The sequence below is a fragment of the Oncorhynchus gorbuscha genome, linkage group LG14, assembly GCF_021184085.1.
Source record: "Oncorhynchus gorbuscha isolate QuinsamMale2020 ecotype Even-year linkage group LG14, OgorEven_v1.0, whole genome shotgun sequence".
In the NCBI taxonomy this organism is placed as follows: Eukaryota; Metazoa; Chordata; class Actinopteri; order Salmoniformes; family Salmonidae; genus Oncorhynchus; species Oncorhynchus gorbuscha.
Genome location: NC_060186.1, coordinates 69,402,511 through 69,419,946, shown reverse-complemented (window position 1 = coordinate 69,419,946; position 17,436 = coordinate 69,402,511). Strand labels below are relative to the sequence as shown.

Below are 17,436 nucleotides of genomic sequence, written 5' to 3'. Positions count from 1 at the left end.
GGTCGCAGTGGTGGGTAGTATATGGGGCTTTGGTGACAAAACGGATGGCACTGTGATAGACTGCATCCAATTTGTTGAGTAGAGAATTGGAGCCTCTTTTGTAAATTAAATCGCCAAAGTCGAGGATCGGTAGGATGGTCAGTTTTACGAGGGTATGTTTGGCAGCATGAGCGAAGGATGCTTGTTGTGAAATAGGAAGCAGATTCTAGATTTAATTTTGGATTGGAGATGCGACATCATTGATGTATACAGAGAATTATACAGAGAGTTGGCCTGAGAATTGAACCCTGTGGCACCCCATAGAGACTGCCAGAGGTCCGGACAACAGGCCCCCCTCCGATTTGACACACTGAACTCTATCAGAGAGGTAGTTGGTGAACCAGGTGAGGCAATCATTTGAGAAACCAAGGCTGTTGAGTCTGCCAATAAGAATGTGGTGATTGACAGAGTCGAAAGCCTTGGCCAGGTCGATGAATACGGCTGCACAGTAATGTCTCTTATTGATGCAAGCGGCAACGGTGAGAGACTTGTTTCTGGAAAGATGGATTTTTAAAAGTAGAAGCTCGTATTGTTTGGGTACAGACCTGGATAGTAAGACAGAACTGGTAATGGCTGGAGTGGAATGGTTTTAAATACATTCCACATGGTTTCCATGTGTTTGTTGCCATTCCATTTACTCCGTTCCACCACTTATTATGAGCCGTCCTCCCCTCAGCAGCTTCAACTGGGTCTGAACTACCATTCTGAACAACTGGGATTTTAACTGTATAAGGAATTGTCATGTGTTACTGGTATGTAAGGTCTTGGCCAATGTTCCAATGTGTGGAGTAAAGTGTGTTACTCACAGATACATGAGTTCTACAGGTAAAGATACAGGCATTCAATGTGATCAGATCAATCTAGCGTAACTCTACAATACTTAACATTCTCTCTTTGTTCGCTCTACTCTCTCTGTGCTTCTGTCCAGATGGAGACTGAGCGACTGGTCTCTGGGGGGCACTATGATGGGCGAGAGGACTTTGCTGTCGTCGTACAACCCTACTTCCGAAACTCCTTTGTCCCTTTCATTGGGGTGAGTGTGGTTTAACTGCACACACACACGCACACATGCACACACGTACGTGCAAGCAAAGACACACACACACACACACACACACACATTGACACTGTTCTCTTGTCTCCACAGGATGGGAAGCCTGACTTGAGTTTCTTCTCGGTGGACTGTTTCCACATCAGTGAGCGAGCACACGCTGAGATGGCCATCGCTCTCTGGAACAACATGGTGAGGACAGTCACTTAGAGAGTAGTCCAGTCCCAGATCTGTTTGTGGGGGAATGCAAAGGAGGAGGAAGTGTGCGACATTAAAAAGGGCACTTACAACAAGAAAAGGAATGTACACTAATGTCAGATATGGAACTAATCAGATTTTGTGTGATTATACAACATGAAATTCAACACTTGTTGCATTGCCAACTCCTATGGTCTTTGTCAAGACAGCACCCACAGATCTGGGACCTGGCTGCATAGAGTGCACTCTGAGACATAACTCACAACATATGAGCTATGGCCATAGTATTTCATGTTTATGTAGGTTACAACACAAGAGGTATGGCCATAGTATTTCATGTTTATGTAGGTTACAACACAAGAGCTATGGCCAGAGTATTTCGTGTTTATGCATGCTTTTCAACCGTTCGCTGCCCGCACCCGCCCGCCCGCCCGACTAACATCACTACTCTGGACAGTATAGAAATGGTTATTGAAATTCTCAATTATCGTGGATTTATCGGTGGTGACAGTGTTTCCTAGCCTCAGAGCAGTGGGCAGCTGGGAGGAGGTGCTCTTATTCTCAATGAACTTTACAGTGTCCCAGAACTTTTTTGAGTTTGTACTACAGGATACAAATTTCTGTTTGAAAAAGCTAGCCTTAGCTTTCCTAACTGCCTGTGTATATTTGTTCCTAACTTCCCTGAAAAGTTGCATATCCCGGGGGCTATTCGATGCTAATGCAGAACACCACAGGATGTTTTTGTGCTGGTCTTAGGAAGTAGGCTTCTAATGTTAACATGTGTAGCTCCCTTCAGTAACCACGAGCACAACCGTTCCTTGATTTTAACTGGCGGCTTTATTCTGTAGTTTTAGTCAGAATTATCACCTTCCGTGAGAACTATAAAGTAAATGAAAAATACAGTTAAGCACACTCTTACAACCTTATCTTACGAGTGACTTATTAGCTTGGTATAACTCTGAAGTGCTTACATACATAACAGTTTAACCGGCGTTATAACGGGTTCAGATTAAACACATGAATAAAGGAACAAATACCTCATTGGCTGCTTATTACAGAAGGGAGGAAATCAAACTTCACACTTATTATTCCTGGCATGAATTCACACTTCATCCTAACATACACTCTTCAACCTTTATGAACTACACCCGATGACATGAAAACTTAGCTAACGCAGCGCAGGATTGCCTTCTCTCCAAAAGTGTGTTGCTACAATAAGGATCCCCGTTACAACAGTATTAGCTACGTAGTTCCGCTTGTATTATCATTTCCCCCGCACAGCGGACACATAAACAATTCAAACAAAAGACAACGACATAACCTGTAAGTCTAACTGTCAGTTACAACATGCATGAAACCAAGGCTTTTACGGTTACAGATGTCAACAAATGAGAGCACCTGGGGAGTGGGAGTGGAGCTAGGCACTGCAGGACCTGTATTAACCTTTACATCACCAGAGGAACAGAGGAGGAGTAGGATAAGGGTACGGCTAAAGGCTATATGAACTGGCCGTCTAGCACGTTTGGAACAGAGAGTAAAAGGAGCAGGTTTCTGGGCACGATAGCATAGATTCAAGGCGTAGTGTACAAACAAAGGTAAGGTAGGATGTGAGTTCATTGGAGGTAAACCTAGGCATTGAGTAATGATGAGAGAGATATAGTCTCTAGAGACTATAAAACCAGGTGATGTCATCGCATATGTAGGAGGTGGAACAACATGGTTGGTTAAGGCATATTGAGCAGGGCTAGAGGTTCTACATTGAAATAAGACAGTAATCACTAACCAGGACAGCAATGGACGAGGCATGTTGATATTAGAAAGAGGCATGCGTAGCCAAGTGAAACATATGGGTCCAGTGAGTGGTTGGGCTGGCTGGGGACATGGCGATTCAGACAGTTAGCATGCCTGTGCTAACAAGCTAGCAGATAGTAGGCCAGGGGCAAACAAGCTATCAGTTAGTAGGCCGGGGCCAACAAGCTAGCAGAAGGACCTTTGGGAGACGTCGCGATGGAGGTAAGTCCGTTTTTGCCTCTTCTTGCGGTAACGACGATAGACCAGTCGTGGAATTAGTAGGGTTCCAAGTAGCTCTAGGTAGCTAGCAGGCCGTGGTTAGCAGAATGGGTCTTCAGAGGACGTCGCGCCTGAGAGGCCTGTTAGAATCCTCGGGCAGATTATGTCGCTATTCCAGTCGTAGAGGATCGGCGGGGTTCCTTGCCCCGTACTGGCAGTAGAAGGGGTCCGGATATTGTAGCCCAGGAATGGGCTTTGGTGGTAGCCCAGGAGCCCTAGCCAGGCTAGCTTCAGGCTAATTGGTGCTTGCTCCGGGATGGAAATGCTAGCTAGGAGTAGTCACCCGGGATTGCGGTTAGCTAGTTGCGAAGATCCAGATGAAAATGTTCAGAGTTAGAGAATCCGGGGATATGGGTAGAAAAAAAATATATATATATGTCCGTTATGCTCTGGTTTGAGTCACGTTGTACGAACTGGTGAGAGCTTTCCGAGCTAAAGGTTAGCTGACCGCTAGCAGTGGTTTACTGGTAGTTAGCTGGCTAGCTTTAGTTTAGGGATTCCAGATCCGAAGTAAATAGAAATACTTATACCACCCACCACTGCAACCTGTATGCTCTAGTCGGCTGGCCCTCACTACATATTTGTCGCCAGACCCACTGGCTCCAGGTCATCTATAAGTCTATGCTAGGTAAAGCTCCGCCTTATCTCAGCTCACTGGTCACGATAACAACACCCACCCGTAGCATGCGCTCCAGCAGGTATATCTTACTGGTCGTACCCAAAGCCAACACCTCCTTTGGCCACCTTTCCTTCCAGTTCTCTGCTGCCAATGACTGGAATGAATTGCAAAAATTGCTGAAGCTGGAGACTGTACTTCCGGCGCCAACTGAGATGGCCGCCTCGCTTCGCGTTCCTAGGAAACTATGCAGTTTTTTGTTTTTTTACGTGTTATTTCTTACATTAGTACCCCAGGTCATCTTAGGTTTCATTACATACAGTCGAGAAAACTACTGAATATAAGATCAGCGTCAACTGACCATCAGTACGACCAAGAATATGTTTTCCGCGACGCGGATCCTGTGTTCTGCCTTACAAACAGGACAACGGAATGGATCGCATGCAGCGACCCAAGGAAACGACTCCGAAAAAGAGGGAAACGAGGCGGTGTTCTGGTCAGACTCCGAAAAAGGGCACATCGCGCACCACTTCCCAGCATTCTTCTTGCCAATGTCCAGTCTCTTGACAACAAGGTTGACGAAATCCGAGCAAGGGTGGCATTCCAGAGGGACATCAGAGACTGCAACGTTCTCTGCTTCACGGAAACATGGCTTACTGGGAAGACGCTATCCGATGCGGTGCAGCCAACGGGTTTCTCCACGCATCGCGCCGACAGAAACAAACATCTCTCTGGTAAGAAGAGTGGCGGGGGCGTATGCCTCATGACTAACGGGACATGGTGTGATGAAGGAAACATACAGGAACTCAAATCCTTCTGTTCACCTGATTTAGAATTCCTCACAATCAAATGTAGACCACATTATCTTCCAAGAGAATCTCTTCGATTATAATCACAGCCGTATATATCCCCCCCCAAGCAGACACATCGATGGCTCTGAACGAACTTTATTTAACTCTTTGCAAACTGGAAACCATTTATCCGGAGACTGCATTCATTGTAGCTGGGGATTTTAACAAAGCTAATCTGAAAACAAGACTCCCTAAATTTTATCAGCATATCGATTGTGCAACCAGGGGTGGTAAAACCTTGGATCATTGTTACTCTAACTTCCGCGACGCATATAAGGCCCTGCCCCGCCCCCCTTTCGGGAAAGCTGACCACGACTCCATTTTGCTGATCCCTGCCTACAGGCAGAAGCTAAAACAAGAGGCTCCCACGCTGAGGTCTGTCCAACGCTGGTCAGACCAAGCTGATTCTACACTCCAAGACTGCTTCCATCACGTGGACTGGGACATGTTTCGTATTGCGTCAGATGAAAATATTGACGAATACGCTGATTCGGTGTGCGAGTTCAGTAGAACGTGCGTCGAAGATGTCGTTCCCATAGCAACGATAAGAACATTCCCAAACCAGAAACCGTGGATTGATGGCAGCATTCGCGTGAAACTGAAAGCGCGAACCACTGCTTTTAATCAGGGCAAGGTGTCTAGTAACATGTCCGAATATAAACAATGCAGCTATTCCCTCCGCAAGGCTATTAAACAAGCTAAGCGTCAGTACAGAGACAAAGTGGAATCTCAATTCAATGGCTCAGACACAAGAGGCATGTGGCAGGGTCTACAGTCAATCACGGACTACAAGAAGAAACCCAGCCCAGTCACGGACCAGGGTGTCTTGCTCCCAGGCAGACTAAATAACTTTTTTGCCCGCTTTGAGGACAATACAGTGCCACTGACATGGCCTGCAACGAAAACATGCGGTCTCTCCTTCACTGCAGCCGAGGTGAGTAAGACATTTAAACGTGTTAACCTCGCAAGGCTGCAGGCCCAGACGGCATCCCCAGCCGCGCCCTCAGAGCATGCGCAGACCAGCTGGCCGGTGTGTTTACGGACATATTCAATCAATACCTATACCAGTCTGCTGTTCCCACATGCTTCAAGAGGGCCACCATTGTTCCTGTTCCCAAGAAAGCCAAGGTAACTGAGCTAAACGACTACCGCCCCGTAGCACTCACTTCCGTCATCATGAAGTGCTTTGAGAGACTAGTCAAGGACCATATCACCTCCACCCTACCTGACACCCTAGACCCACTCCAATTTGCTTACCGCCCAAATAGGTCCACAGACGATGCAATCTCAACCACACTGCACACTGCCCTAACCCACCTGGACAAGAGGAATACCTATGTGAGAATGCTGTTCATCGACTACAGCTCGGCATTCAACACCATAGTACCCTCCAAGCTCGTCATCAAGCTCGAGACCCTGGGTCTTGACCCCGCCCTGTGCAACTGGGTACTGGACTTCCTGACGGGCCGCCCCCAGGTGGTGAGGGTAGGCAACAACATCTCCTCCCCGCTGATCCACAACACGGGGGCCCCACAAGGGTGCGTTCTGAGCCCTCTCCTGTACTCCCTGTTCACCCACGACTGCGTGGCCACGCACGCCTCCAACTCAATCATCAAGTTTGCGGACGACACAACAGTGGTAGGCTTGATTACCAACAACGACGAGACGGCCTACAGGGAGGAGGTGAGGGCCCTCGGAGTGTGGTGTCAGGAAAATAACCTCACACTCAACGTCAACAAAACTAAGGAGATGATTGTGGACTTCAGGAAACAGCAGAGGGAACACCCCCCTATCCACATCGATGGAAAAGTAGTGGAGAGGGTAGCAAGTTTTAAGTTCCTCGGCATACACATCACAGACAAACTGAATTGGTCCACTCACACTGACAGCGTCGTGAAGAAGGCGCAGCAGCGCCTCTTCAACCTCAGGAGGCTGAAGAAATTTGGCTTGTCACCAAAAGCACTCACAAACTTCTACAGATGCACAATCGAGAGCATCCTGGCGGGCTGTATCACCGCCTGGTACGGCAACTGCTCCGCCCTCAACCGTAAGGCTCTCCAGAGGGTAGTGAGGACTGCACAACGCATCACTGGGGGCAAACTACCTGCCCTCCAGGACACCTACACCACCCGATGTTACAGGAAGGCCATAAAGATCATCAAGGACATCAACCACCCGAACCACTGCCTGTTCACCCCGTTATCATCCAGAAGGCGAGGTCAGTACAGGTGCATCAAAGCTGGGACCGAGAGACTGAAAAACAGCTTCTATCTCAAGGCCATCAGACTGTTAAACAGCCACCACTAACATTGAGTGGCTGCTGCCAACACACTGTCATTGACACTGACCCAACTCCAGCCACTTTAATAATGGGAATTGATGGGAAATGATGTAAATATATCACTAGCCACTTTAAACAATGCTACCTTATATAATGTTACTTACCCTACATTATTCATCTCATATGCATATGTATATACTGTACTCTACATCATCGACTGCATCCTTATGTAATACATGTATCACTAGCCACTTTAACTATGTCACTTTGTTTACTTTGTCTACACACTCATCTCATATGTATATACTGTACTCGATACCATCTACTGTATGCTGCTCTGTACCATCACTCATTCATATATCCTTATGTACATATTCCTTATCCCCTTACACTGTGTATAAGACAGTAGTTTTGGAATTGTTAGTTAGAGTACTTGTTGGTTATCACTGCATTGTCGGAACTAGAAGCACAAGCATTTCGCTACACTCACATTAACATCTGCTAACCATGTGTATGTGACAAATAAAATTTGATTTGATTTGACTTATATTTCCCTCACTAACTTTAAACATCAGGTGTCTGAGCAGCTAACCGATCTCTGCAGCTGTACATAGCCCATCTGTAAATATCCCACCCAATCTACCTACCTCATCCCCATATTGTTTTTATTTTATTTTCTGCTTTTTTGCACACCAGTATTTCTTCTTGCACATCATCATCTGCTCATCTATCACTCCAGTGTTATTTTGCTAAACTGTAATTACTTCGCTACAATGGCCTATTTATTGCCTTACCTCCTCACGCCATTTGCACACACTGTATATAGCCTTTCTTTTTTTCTATTGTGTTATTGACTGTACGCTTGTTTATTCCATGTGTAACTCTGTGTTGTTGTTTGTGTCTCACTGCTTTGCTTTATCTTGGCCAGGTCGCAGTTGTAAATGAGAACTTGTTCTCAACTAGCTTACCTGGTTCAATAAAGGTGTGTCACGTTATGTCCATCGTTCATATGTGTTTTCCTTGTTTTAGTGTTGGTCAGGACGTGAGCTGGGTGGGCATTCTATGTTGTGTGTCTGGTTTGTCTATTTCTATGTTTGGCTTGATATGGTTCTCAATCAGAGGCAGGTGTTAGTCATTGTCTCTGATTGGGAACCATATTTAGGTAGCCTGTTTTGTGTTGGGTTTTGTGGGTGATTGTCCTTAGTGTCTTTGTTCCTGTCGCTGTGTTAGTTGACAAGTATAGGCTGTTTCGGTTTTCGTTACGTTTATTGTTTTGTAGTGTTTGTGTTTATTCGTGTTTACGTTGTTTATTAAACATGGATTGCAATCTACATGCTGCATTTTGGTCCGACTCTCCTTCACACCAGAAGAAAACCCTTACAGAATCACCCACCAACCAAGGACCAAGCGGCGTGGTAAACAGAGGCAGCAGCAACAGCAGCAGCAGGAGAAGCGACAGGTGCAGCAGGAGCAGCAGCAGCAGCAGCAAAGGCAGCAGCAGGAGAAGCAGCAGCAGCAGCAAAGGCAGCAGCAGGAGAAGCAACAGAGGCAGCAGCAGCAATGGGAGAGGCTGCACTATTTGGATAAATGGACTTGGGAGGAGATCCTTGACGGAAAAGGACCCTGGGCAGAGCCAGGGGAATATTGCCGCCCCAAAGCCGAGCTGGAGGCAGCGAAAGCAGAGAGGCGGCATTATGAGGAGCTAGCACGGCAGAGTGGCTGGAAGCCCGAGAGGCACCCCCAAAAATTTCTTGGGGGAAGGCACAGGGAGAGTGTGGCAGAGTCAGGAGTCAGACCTGAGCCAACTCCCCCTGTTTACCGTAAGGAGCCATGGATGGAATTGGAGCTGTCGGCGAAGCAGAGTGCTGAGTCTAAGAGTGTGGAGGATGTATTGGACTGAGTAGAAAGAAAGCTGTTGGTTTGGCATAGTATGCACGGCATACCAGTGCCAGCACCACGCATCAGGCCTACAGTGCGTCCCGCCTGTCCAGCGCTGCCAGAGTCTCCCGCCTGTCCGGCGCTGTCAGAGCTACCGCCCCTCATGCCAGAGGCGCCAGAGCCCCTCATTCCAGAGGCACCAGTGCTCCTCAGTCCAGTGCTGCCAGAGCCTTTTTCTCCAGTCTGCCCAGCGCAGTCTGAGCTACCCGTCTGCCCAGTGCCGCCAGTCTGCCCAGCGCCGCCAGGGCCGCCAGTCTGCCCAGCTCCGCCAGAACTGCCAGTCGGCCAGGATCTACCAGTCATCCAGGATCTGCCAGTCATCCAGGATCCGCCAGTCTGGCAGGATCCGCCAGTCTGGCAGGATCCGCCAGATCTGCCAGTCGGCCAGGATCTGCCAGTCAGCCAGGATCTGCCAGTCGGCCAGGATCTGCCAGGATCTGCCAGTCGGCCAGGATCCGCCAGTCTGCCAGGATCAGTTAGATCCGCCATTCAGCCAGGATCCGCCAGTGTGCCAGGATCCGCCAGTCTGCCAGGATCCGCCAGTCTGCCAGGATCTGCCAGTCTGCCAGGATCTGCCAGAACTACCAGTCAGTCAGGATCTGCCAGGATCTGCCAGTCTGCCAGGATCTGCCAGTCTGCCAGGATCCGCCAGTCTGCCAGGATCCGCCAGAACTGCCAGCCGGCCAGGATCTGCCAGTCGGCCAGGATCTGCCAGTCGGCCAGGATCTGCCAGTCGGCCAGGATCTGCCAGTCAGCCAGGATCCGCCAGTCTGCCAGGATCAGTTAGATCCGCCATTCAGCCAGGATCCGCCAGTGTGCAAGGATCCGCCAGTGAGCCAGGATCCGCCAGTCTGCCAGGATATGCCAGTCAGCCAGGATCCGCCAGAACTGCCAGTCAGCCAGGATCCGCCAGTCTGCCAGGATCCGCCAGTCAGCCAGGATCCGCCAGAACTGCCAGTCGGCCAGGATCTGCCAGTCGGCCAGGATCTGCCAGTCGGCCAGGATCTGCCAGTCGGCCAGGATCTGCCAGATCTGCCATTCAGCCAGGATCTTCCAGGATCCACCAGTCAGCCAGGATCCACCAGAAGTGCCAGCCAGCCAGGATCTGCCAGATCCGCCAGTCAGCCAGGATCCGCCAGTCAGCCAGGATCTGCCAGTCAGCCAGGATCTGCCGGAACCACCAGCCAGCCAGGATCTGGTAGATTCATCAACCTGCCTGAGCTTCCCCTCGGTCCCGAGCTTCCCCTCGGTCCCGAGCTTCCCCTCAGTCCTGAGCTACCTCAGTCCAGTGGGGCCCATTGTTAGGTTTCCTAGGCCAAGGTTAGCGGCGAGGGTCGCCACTCAAGGGACACTAAGGAGGTGGACTAAGACGATTATGGAGTGGGGTCCACGTCCAGCGCCAGAGCCGCCACCGCGGACAGATGCCCACCCAGACCTTCCCCTATAGGTTTAGGTTGTGCGTTCGGAGTCCGCACCTTGGGGGAAGGGGGGGGGGGTTCTGTCACGTTCTGTTCATCGTTCGTATGTGTTTTCCTTGTTTTAGTGCTAGAAAACCGTTACAAGGTGAAATAAATGAAAGTTAAAAAAGGTTACCGCACATGAGCTATGGCCATAGTATTTCATGTTTATGTAGGTTACAACACATGAGCTATGACCATAGTATATCAAATCAAATCAAATCAAATTATTTATATAGCCCTTCGTACATCAGCTGATATCTCAAAGTGCTGTACAGAAACCCAGCCTAAAACCCCAAACAGCAAACAATGCAGGTGTAAAAGCACGGTGGCTAGGAAAAACTCCCTAGAAAGGCCAAAACCTAGGAAGAAACCTAGAGAGGAACCGGGCTATGTGGGGTGGCCAGTCCTCTTCTGGCTGTGCCGGGTAGAGATTATAACAGAACATGACCAAGATGTTCAAATGTTCATAAATGACCAGCATGGTCAAATAATAATAAGGCAGAACAGTTGAAACTGGAGCAGCAGCACAGTCAGGTGGACTGGGGACAGCAAGGAGCCATCATGTCAGGTAGTCCTGGGGCACGGTCCTAGGGCTCAGGTCCTCCGAGAGAGAGAAAGAAAGAGAGAATTAGAGAGAGCATATGTGGGGTGGCCAGTCCTCTTCTGGCTGTGCTGGGTGGAGATTATAACAGAACGTGGCCAAGATGTTCAAATGTTCATAAATGACCAGCATGGTTGAATAATAGTAAGGCAGAACAGTTGAAACTGGAGCAGGAGCATGGCCAGGTGGACTGGGGACAGCAAGGAGTCCTCATGTCAGGTAGTCCTGGGACATGGTCCTAGGACTACCTGACATCATATCATGACATCATATCATATCATATCATGTTTATGTAGGTCAACATATGAGCTATGGCCATAGTATTTTGTGTTTATGTAGGTCAACACATGAGCTATGGCCAGAGTATTTCGTGTTTATGTAGGTCAACACATGAGCTATGGCCATGTTTATGTAGGTTACAACACATGAGCTATTTCGTGTTTATGTAGGTCAACACATGAGCTAAGGCCAGAGTATTTCAGGCCAGAGTTTATGTTTATGTAGGTCACAACACATGAGCTATGGCCATAGTATTTCGTGTTTATGTAGGTTACAACACATGAGCTAAGGCCAGAGTATTTCATGTTTATGTAGGTTACAACACATGAGCTATGGCCATAGTATTTCATGTTTATGTAGGTTTGTGGCCTGACAGCTGTAATGTTTTGTTTTTACAGTTGGAGCCGGTGGGCAGGAAGCAGGTCTACAACAACTTCACATACGACCGCACCAAAATCAACTGTCCTTTTGAGGTATGTTAACATGAACACAACATTTATTATGGAAAATTTTGGTCAGGTGTTTGCTGAAATGGCAATCAGTAAGTCAGCAGTTATATCACCTACTGAAAGCTACTTCTTACAATGTAGCAGAACAAGATCTATTCTCATGTTAGTTTCCCTTAATCTGACATTTTCTCTCTTCTTTAGGATCAACCCTTCATCTTCACTAAGGTCAATAGCCTACCAAGCCCACCTGTAACCCCCACCTCACCTGTCCCAAACCCTGGCACCACCACCCCAAACCCTGTGGCCCAGTGTGACTCCTCCACGCCTGTGTGGGTGCCTGTGGTGCTTGGTATCACCGGCTTACTGATCGGCTGGGGAGTCACCTGGCTATTTATGTCCTGCAGAGAACGGCAGAGTAAGAGGAAAATGGTAGAGGGATTGATTGAGATGAAAAGAACTGGTTTCTAATGATATTCTGAGAGGGAGTTTGGAGATGGTCACAAAGGCTTGAACACACACACACACACACACACACACACACACACACACACACACACACACACACACACACACACACACACACACACACACACACACACACACACACACACACACACACACACACACACACACACACACACACACACACACACACACACACACACACACACACGAGTGTATTGCACTGCATCAAACTAACATATTTTATATAAAGTATGTAATAGATGTGCTAATTGTTTTGTAAATACACACTGGTTATGTCATATTTTCTTCCTATGAATAAGGTGTGTTTTGTACACCTTGCATTTCCTAAGAATGTACCATATTCCTTTGTGTTTAAACAATAAACATTGTTGATGAACATTCCATTCAACAACCGATAAATAAATACTTTCTTGTAGAGATTCTATTCCATAAGTCTGAGTGTGAAAATACAGTATAAAAATAATTTACGTGACATGGACAATAGCTTAGTATTAACCAAAGCCAATACATTTTCAGTCAATATGTCATCGGGTATTTCAATTGCATCAGGTGAACCCCTACGAATTACCAGGATGAGGTCAATGTAAACCAAGCATATTGCAATAAAAATAGGAACAAACCATTGTCATGGAGAGGGCTAGGGTGGTTATTTCATTGAGGGGACACAAGTAGTCTCACCCGTTCTTATTATACCTCAGTGGTCCCACCATTTTAATATGTGACAGAGCCACATCAGTATCTGTGGTAGTGATATGAGGGTCACAAAAAAATTAATGGACTGGTTATATCACCTAAATTATGTTGTTAACTTTGAATTTACTGTGTCATCAAGCAGGTCAGCTTCCATATAAGGTAAAGAAACAAGCAAAAGGCTTTGTTCGATCACATACAAATACCAAATCTAGTTAGCTGGTTAGTGGTTACAAATCTTTGCCAAAAGACAGAACCCCTGACTGAACCTAAATAAACGGTGTTGCCGTGTACTGCATTAGCATCGAATAGCCCCTGCGATATGCAACTTTTCAGGGAAGTTAGGAACAAATATACACAAGCAGTTAGGAAAGCAAAGGCTAGCTTTTTCAAACAGAAATGTGCATCCTGTAGTACAAACTCCAAAAAGTTCTGGGACACTGTAAAGTCCATGGAGAATAAGAGCACCTCCTCCCAGCTGCCCACTGCACTGAGGCTAGGAAACACTGTCACCAATGATAAATCTGTTAATTGAGAATTTCAATAAGCATTTTTCTACGGCTGGCCATGCTTTCCACCTGACTACCCCAACCCCAGTCAGCAGCTCTGCACCCCCCACAGCAACTTGCCCAAGCCTCCTCCTTCACCCAAATCCAGATAGCTGAGATTCTGAAAGAGCTGCCAAACCTGGATCCCTACAAATTAGCTGGGCTAGACAATATGGACCTTCTCCATCTAAAATTATCCGCCGAAATTGTTGCAACCCCTATTACCAGCCTGTTCAACCTGTCTTTCATATCGTTTGAGATCCCTAAAGATTGGAAAGCTGCCGCGGTCATCCCCCTCTTCAAAGGTGGTGACACTCTAGACCCAAACTGTTACAAACCTATATCTATCCTACCCTGCCATTCTAAAGTCTTCGAAAGCCAAGTTAACAAACAGATTACCGACCATTTTGAATCCCACCATACCTTCTCCACTATGCAATCTGGTTTCCGAGCTGGTCATGGGTACACCTCAGCACGCTTAAGATCCTAAACGATATCATAGCCGCCATCGATAAAATACAATAATGTGCAGCCGTATTCATCGACCTGGCCAAGGCTTTCGACTGTCAATCACCACATTCTTTATTGGCAGACTTAACAGCCTTGGTTTCTCAAATGACTGCTTTGCCTGGTTCACCAACTACTTCTCAGATAGAGTTCAGTGTGTCAAATTGGAGGGCCTTTTGTCCGGACCTCTGGCAGTCTCTACGGGGGTGCCACAGGGTTCAATTCTCGGGCCAACTCTTTTCTCTGTATACATCAATGATGTCGCTCTTGCTGCTGGTGATTCTCTGATCCACCTCTACGCAGACGACACCGTTCTGTATTCTTCTGGCCCTTCTTTGGGCACTGTGTTAACTAACCTCCAGACGAGCTTCAATGCCATACAACTCGCCTTCCGTGGCCTCCAACTGCTCTTAAATGCAAGTAAAACTAAATGCATGCTATTCAACCGATCGCTGCCCGCACCGCGCCACCCGTTTAGCATCACTAATCTGGACGGTTCTGACTTAGAATATGTGGACAACAACAAATACCTAGGTGTCTGTTTAGACTGTAAACTCTCCTTCCAGACTCACATTAAGCATCTCCAATCCAATATTAAATCTAGAATCGGCTTCCTATTTTGCAACAAATAATCCTTCACTCATGTTGCCAAACATACCCTCGTAAAACTGACTATCCTACCGATCCTTGACTTTGGCGATGTCATTTACAAAATAGCCTCCAACACTCTACTCAGCAAATTGGATGTAGTCTATCACACTGCCATTCATTATTGTCACCAAAGCCCCATATACAGTGGGGCAAAAAAGTATTTAGTCAGCCACCAATTGTGCAAGATCTCCCACTTAAAAAGATGAGAGAGGCCTGCGATTTTCATCATAGGTACACTTCAACTATGACAGACAAAATGAGAAAAAAATCCAGAAAATCACATTGTAGGATTTTTAATGAATTTATTTACAAATTATGGTGAAAAATAAGTATTTGGTCACCTAAAAACAAGCAAGATTTCTGGCTCTCACAGACCTTTAACTTCTTCTTTAAGAGGCTCCTCTGTCCTCCACTCATTACCTGTATTAATGGCACCTGTTTGAACTTGTTATCAGTATAAAAGACACCTGTCCACAACCTCAAACAGTCACACTCCAAACTCCACTATGGCCAAGACCAACAAGCTGTCAAAGGACACCAGAAACAAAATTGTAGACCTGCACCAGGCTGGGAAGATTGAATCTGCAATAGGTAAGCAGTTTGGTTTGAAGAAATCAACTGTGGGAGCAATTATTAGGAAATGGAAGACATACAAGACCACTGATAATCTCCCTTGATCTGGGGCTCCACGCAAGATCTCACCCCGTGGGGTCAAAATGATCACAAGAACGGTGAGCAAAAATCCCAGAACCACACAGGGGGACCTAGTGAATGACCTGCAGAGAGCTGTGACCAAAGTAACAAAGCCTACCATCAGTAACACACTACACCGCCAGGGACTCAAATCCCGCAGTGCCAGACGTGTCCCCCTGCTTAAAGCCAGTACATGTCCAGGCCCGTCTGAAGTTTGCTAGAGAGTATTTGGATGATCCACTCGTTCCGGTTTGGAGCGAGTGGTCGCATCGGCGCTTCGCTCCCGCAGGTAGTATAACTTTTTTACATTTCATTATATTTCATTATAGCACAACGGTTTGATTTGTCTAATCTTAGCAATTTCTTCTCAGCTAGCTACATAGCCGTCTTTGTATCAAAGATAATTGCGTAATTATCGTATTTCGCCGTCCTAACGTAGTCTTCACTAGCCAGCTAGCTAACGTCCACTGATTAGCTGCACTGGAGAAACTATTATACTCAACTGAACGACTTGATCAGTGTAGTGTTAGCTAGCTACATAGCTGTCTTTGCTGTCTTCGTATCTTCGTTCCAAGATAATTGTGTTGTTTAGGTCTAGAGTGTGTAGTCTTAGAGTGATTATCTTAATTTACCGAGGTTAGCTAGCCAGCTATTTGTCGTCCTTAACGTAGGAGACTCTGCTAGCTAGCCAACAGCTAGCCAACGCTAGCCAACGTCTACCGAATAGAACTCAACAACCCGGTCGCATTCACAGGTAGTATCACATTTTCATTTCATTTCATTACAGTACAACGGTTTGATTTGTTTGATCGTAGCTAGCAACATAGCTAGCTACATAGCCGTCTTTGTATCAAAGATAATTGTGTAGTCTAGAGCGATTTTCTAGGTTAGCTAGCCAGCTATTGTCGTTCTTTTAACGCAACGTAACGTAAACAACACTACTAGCTAGCCAGCTAGCCCCCGAATAGCAGCACTGTAGAAACTATTACACTCAACGGAACGACTTGATTAGTGTAGTGTCAACAACGCACCCACTGCCAGCTAGCCTACTTCAGCAGTACTGTATCATTTTAATAATTTTAGTCAATAAGATTCTTGCTACGTAGCTTAACTTTCTGAACATTCGAGACGTGTATCCACTTGTCATTCCAATCTCCTTTGCATTAGCGTAGCCTCTTCTGTAGCCTGTTAACTATGTGTCTGTTTATCCCTGTTCTCTCCTCTCTGCACAGACCATACAAACGTTCCACACCGCGTGGCCGCGGCCACCCTAATCTGGTGGTCCCAGCGCGCACGACCCACGTGGAGTTCCAGGTCTCCGGTAGCCTCTGGAATTGCCGATCTGCGGTCAACAAGGCAGAGTTCATCTCAGCCTATGCCTCCCTCCAGTCCCTCGACTTCTTGGCACTAACGGAAACATGGATCACCACAGACAACACTGCTACTCCTACTGCTCTCTCTTCGTCCGCCCACGTGTTCTCGCACACCCCGAGAGCTTCTGGTCAGCGGGGTGGTGGCACCGGGATCCTCATCTCCCCCAAGTGGTCATTCTCTCTTTCTCCCCTTACCCATCTGTCTATCGCCTCCTTTGAATTCCATGCTGTCACAGTTACCAGCCCTTTCAAGCTTAACATCCTTATCATTTATCGCCCTCCAGGTTCCCTCGGAGAGTTCATCAATGAGCTTGATGCCTTGATAAGCTCCTTTCCTGAGGACGGCTCACCTCTCACAGTTCTGGGCGACTTTAACCTCCCCATGTCTACCTTTGACTCATTCCTCTCTGCCTCCTTCTTTCCACTCCTCTCCTCTTTTGACCTCACCCTCTCACCTTCCCCCTACTCACAAGGCAGGCAATACGCTCGACCTCATCTTTACTAGATGCTGTTCTTCCACTAACCTCATTGCAACTCCCCTCCAAGTCTCCGACCACTACCTTGTATCCTTTTCCCTCTCGCTCTCATCCAACACCTCCCACACTGCCCCTACTCGGATGGTATCACGCCGTCCCAACCTTCCCTCTCTCTCCCC

The 17,436-nt window shown here is 47.2% G+C and overlaps 1 protein-coding gene across 2 annotated transcripts in view; it reads left to right on the top strand.

Annotated features, from left to right (window-relative positions):
* The window catches only part of LOC123995346 (phospholipase B1, membrane-associated-like), a 37,745-nt gene extending 25,282 nt beyond the window's left edge, over window positions 1–12,463 (top strand). For both annotated transcript variants that reach the window (XM_046298897.1, XM_046298896.1), the window contains exons 39-42: window positions 968–1,072; window positions 1,187–1,282; window positions 11,783–11,857; window positions 12,035–12,463. In XM_046298897.1, coding sequence (XP_046154853.1) covers window positions 968–1,072; window positions 1,187–1,282; window positions 11,783–11,857; window positions 12,035–12,301 — 543 coding nt within the window. In that variant the 3' untranslated portion in view covers window positions 12,302–12,463. The remainder of the gene's footprint in view (window positions 1–967; window positions 1,073–1,186; window positions 1,283–11,782; window positions 11,858–12,034) is intronic.
* Window positions 12,464–17,436: the final 4,973 nt, after the last annotated feature.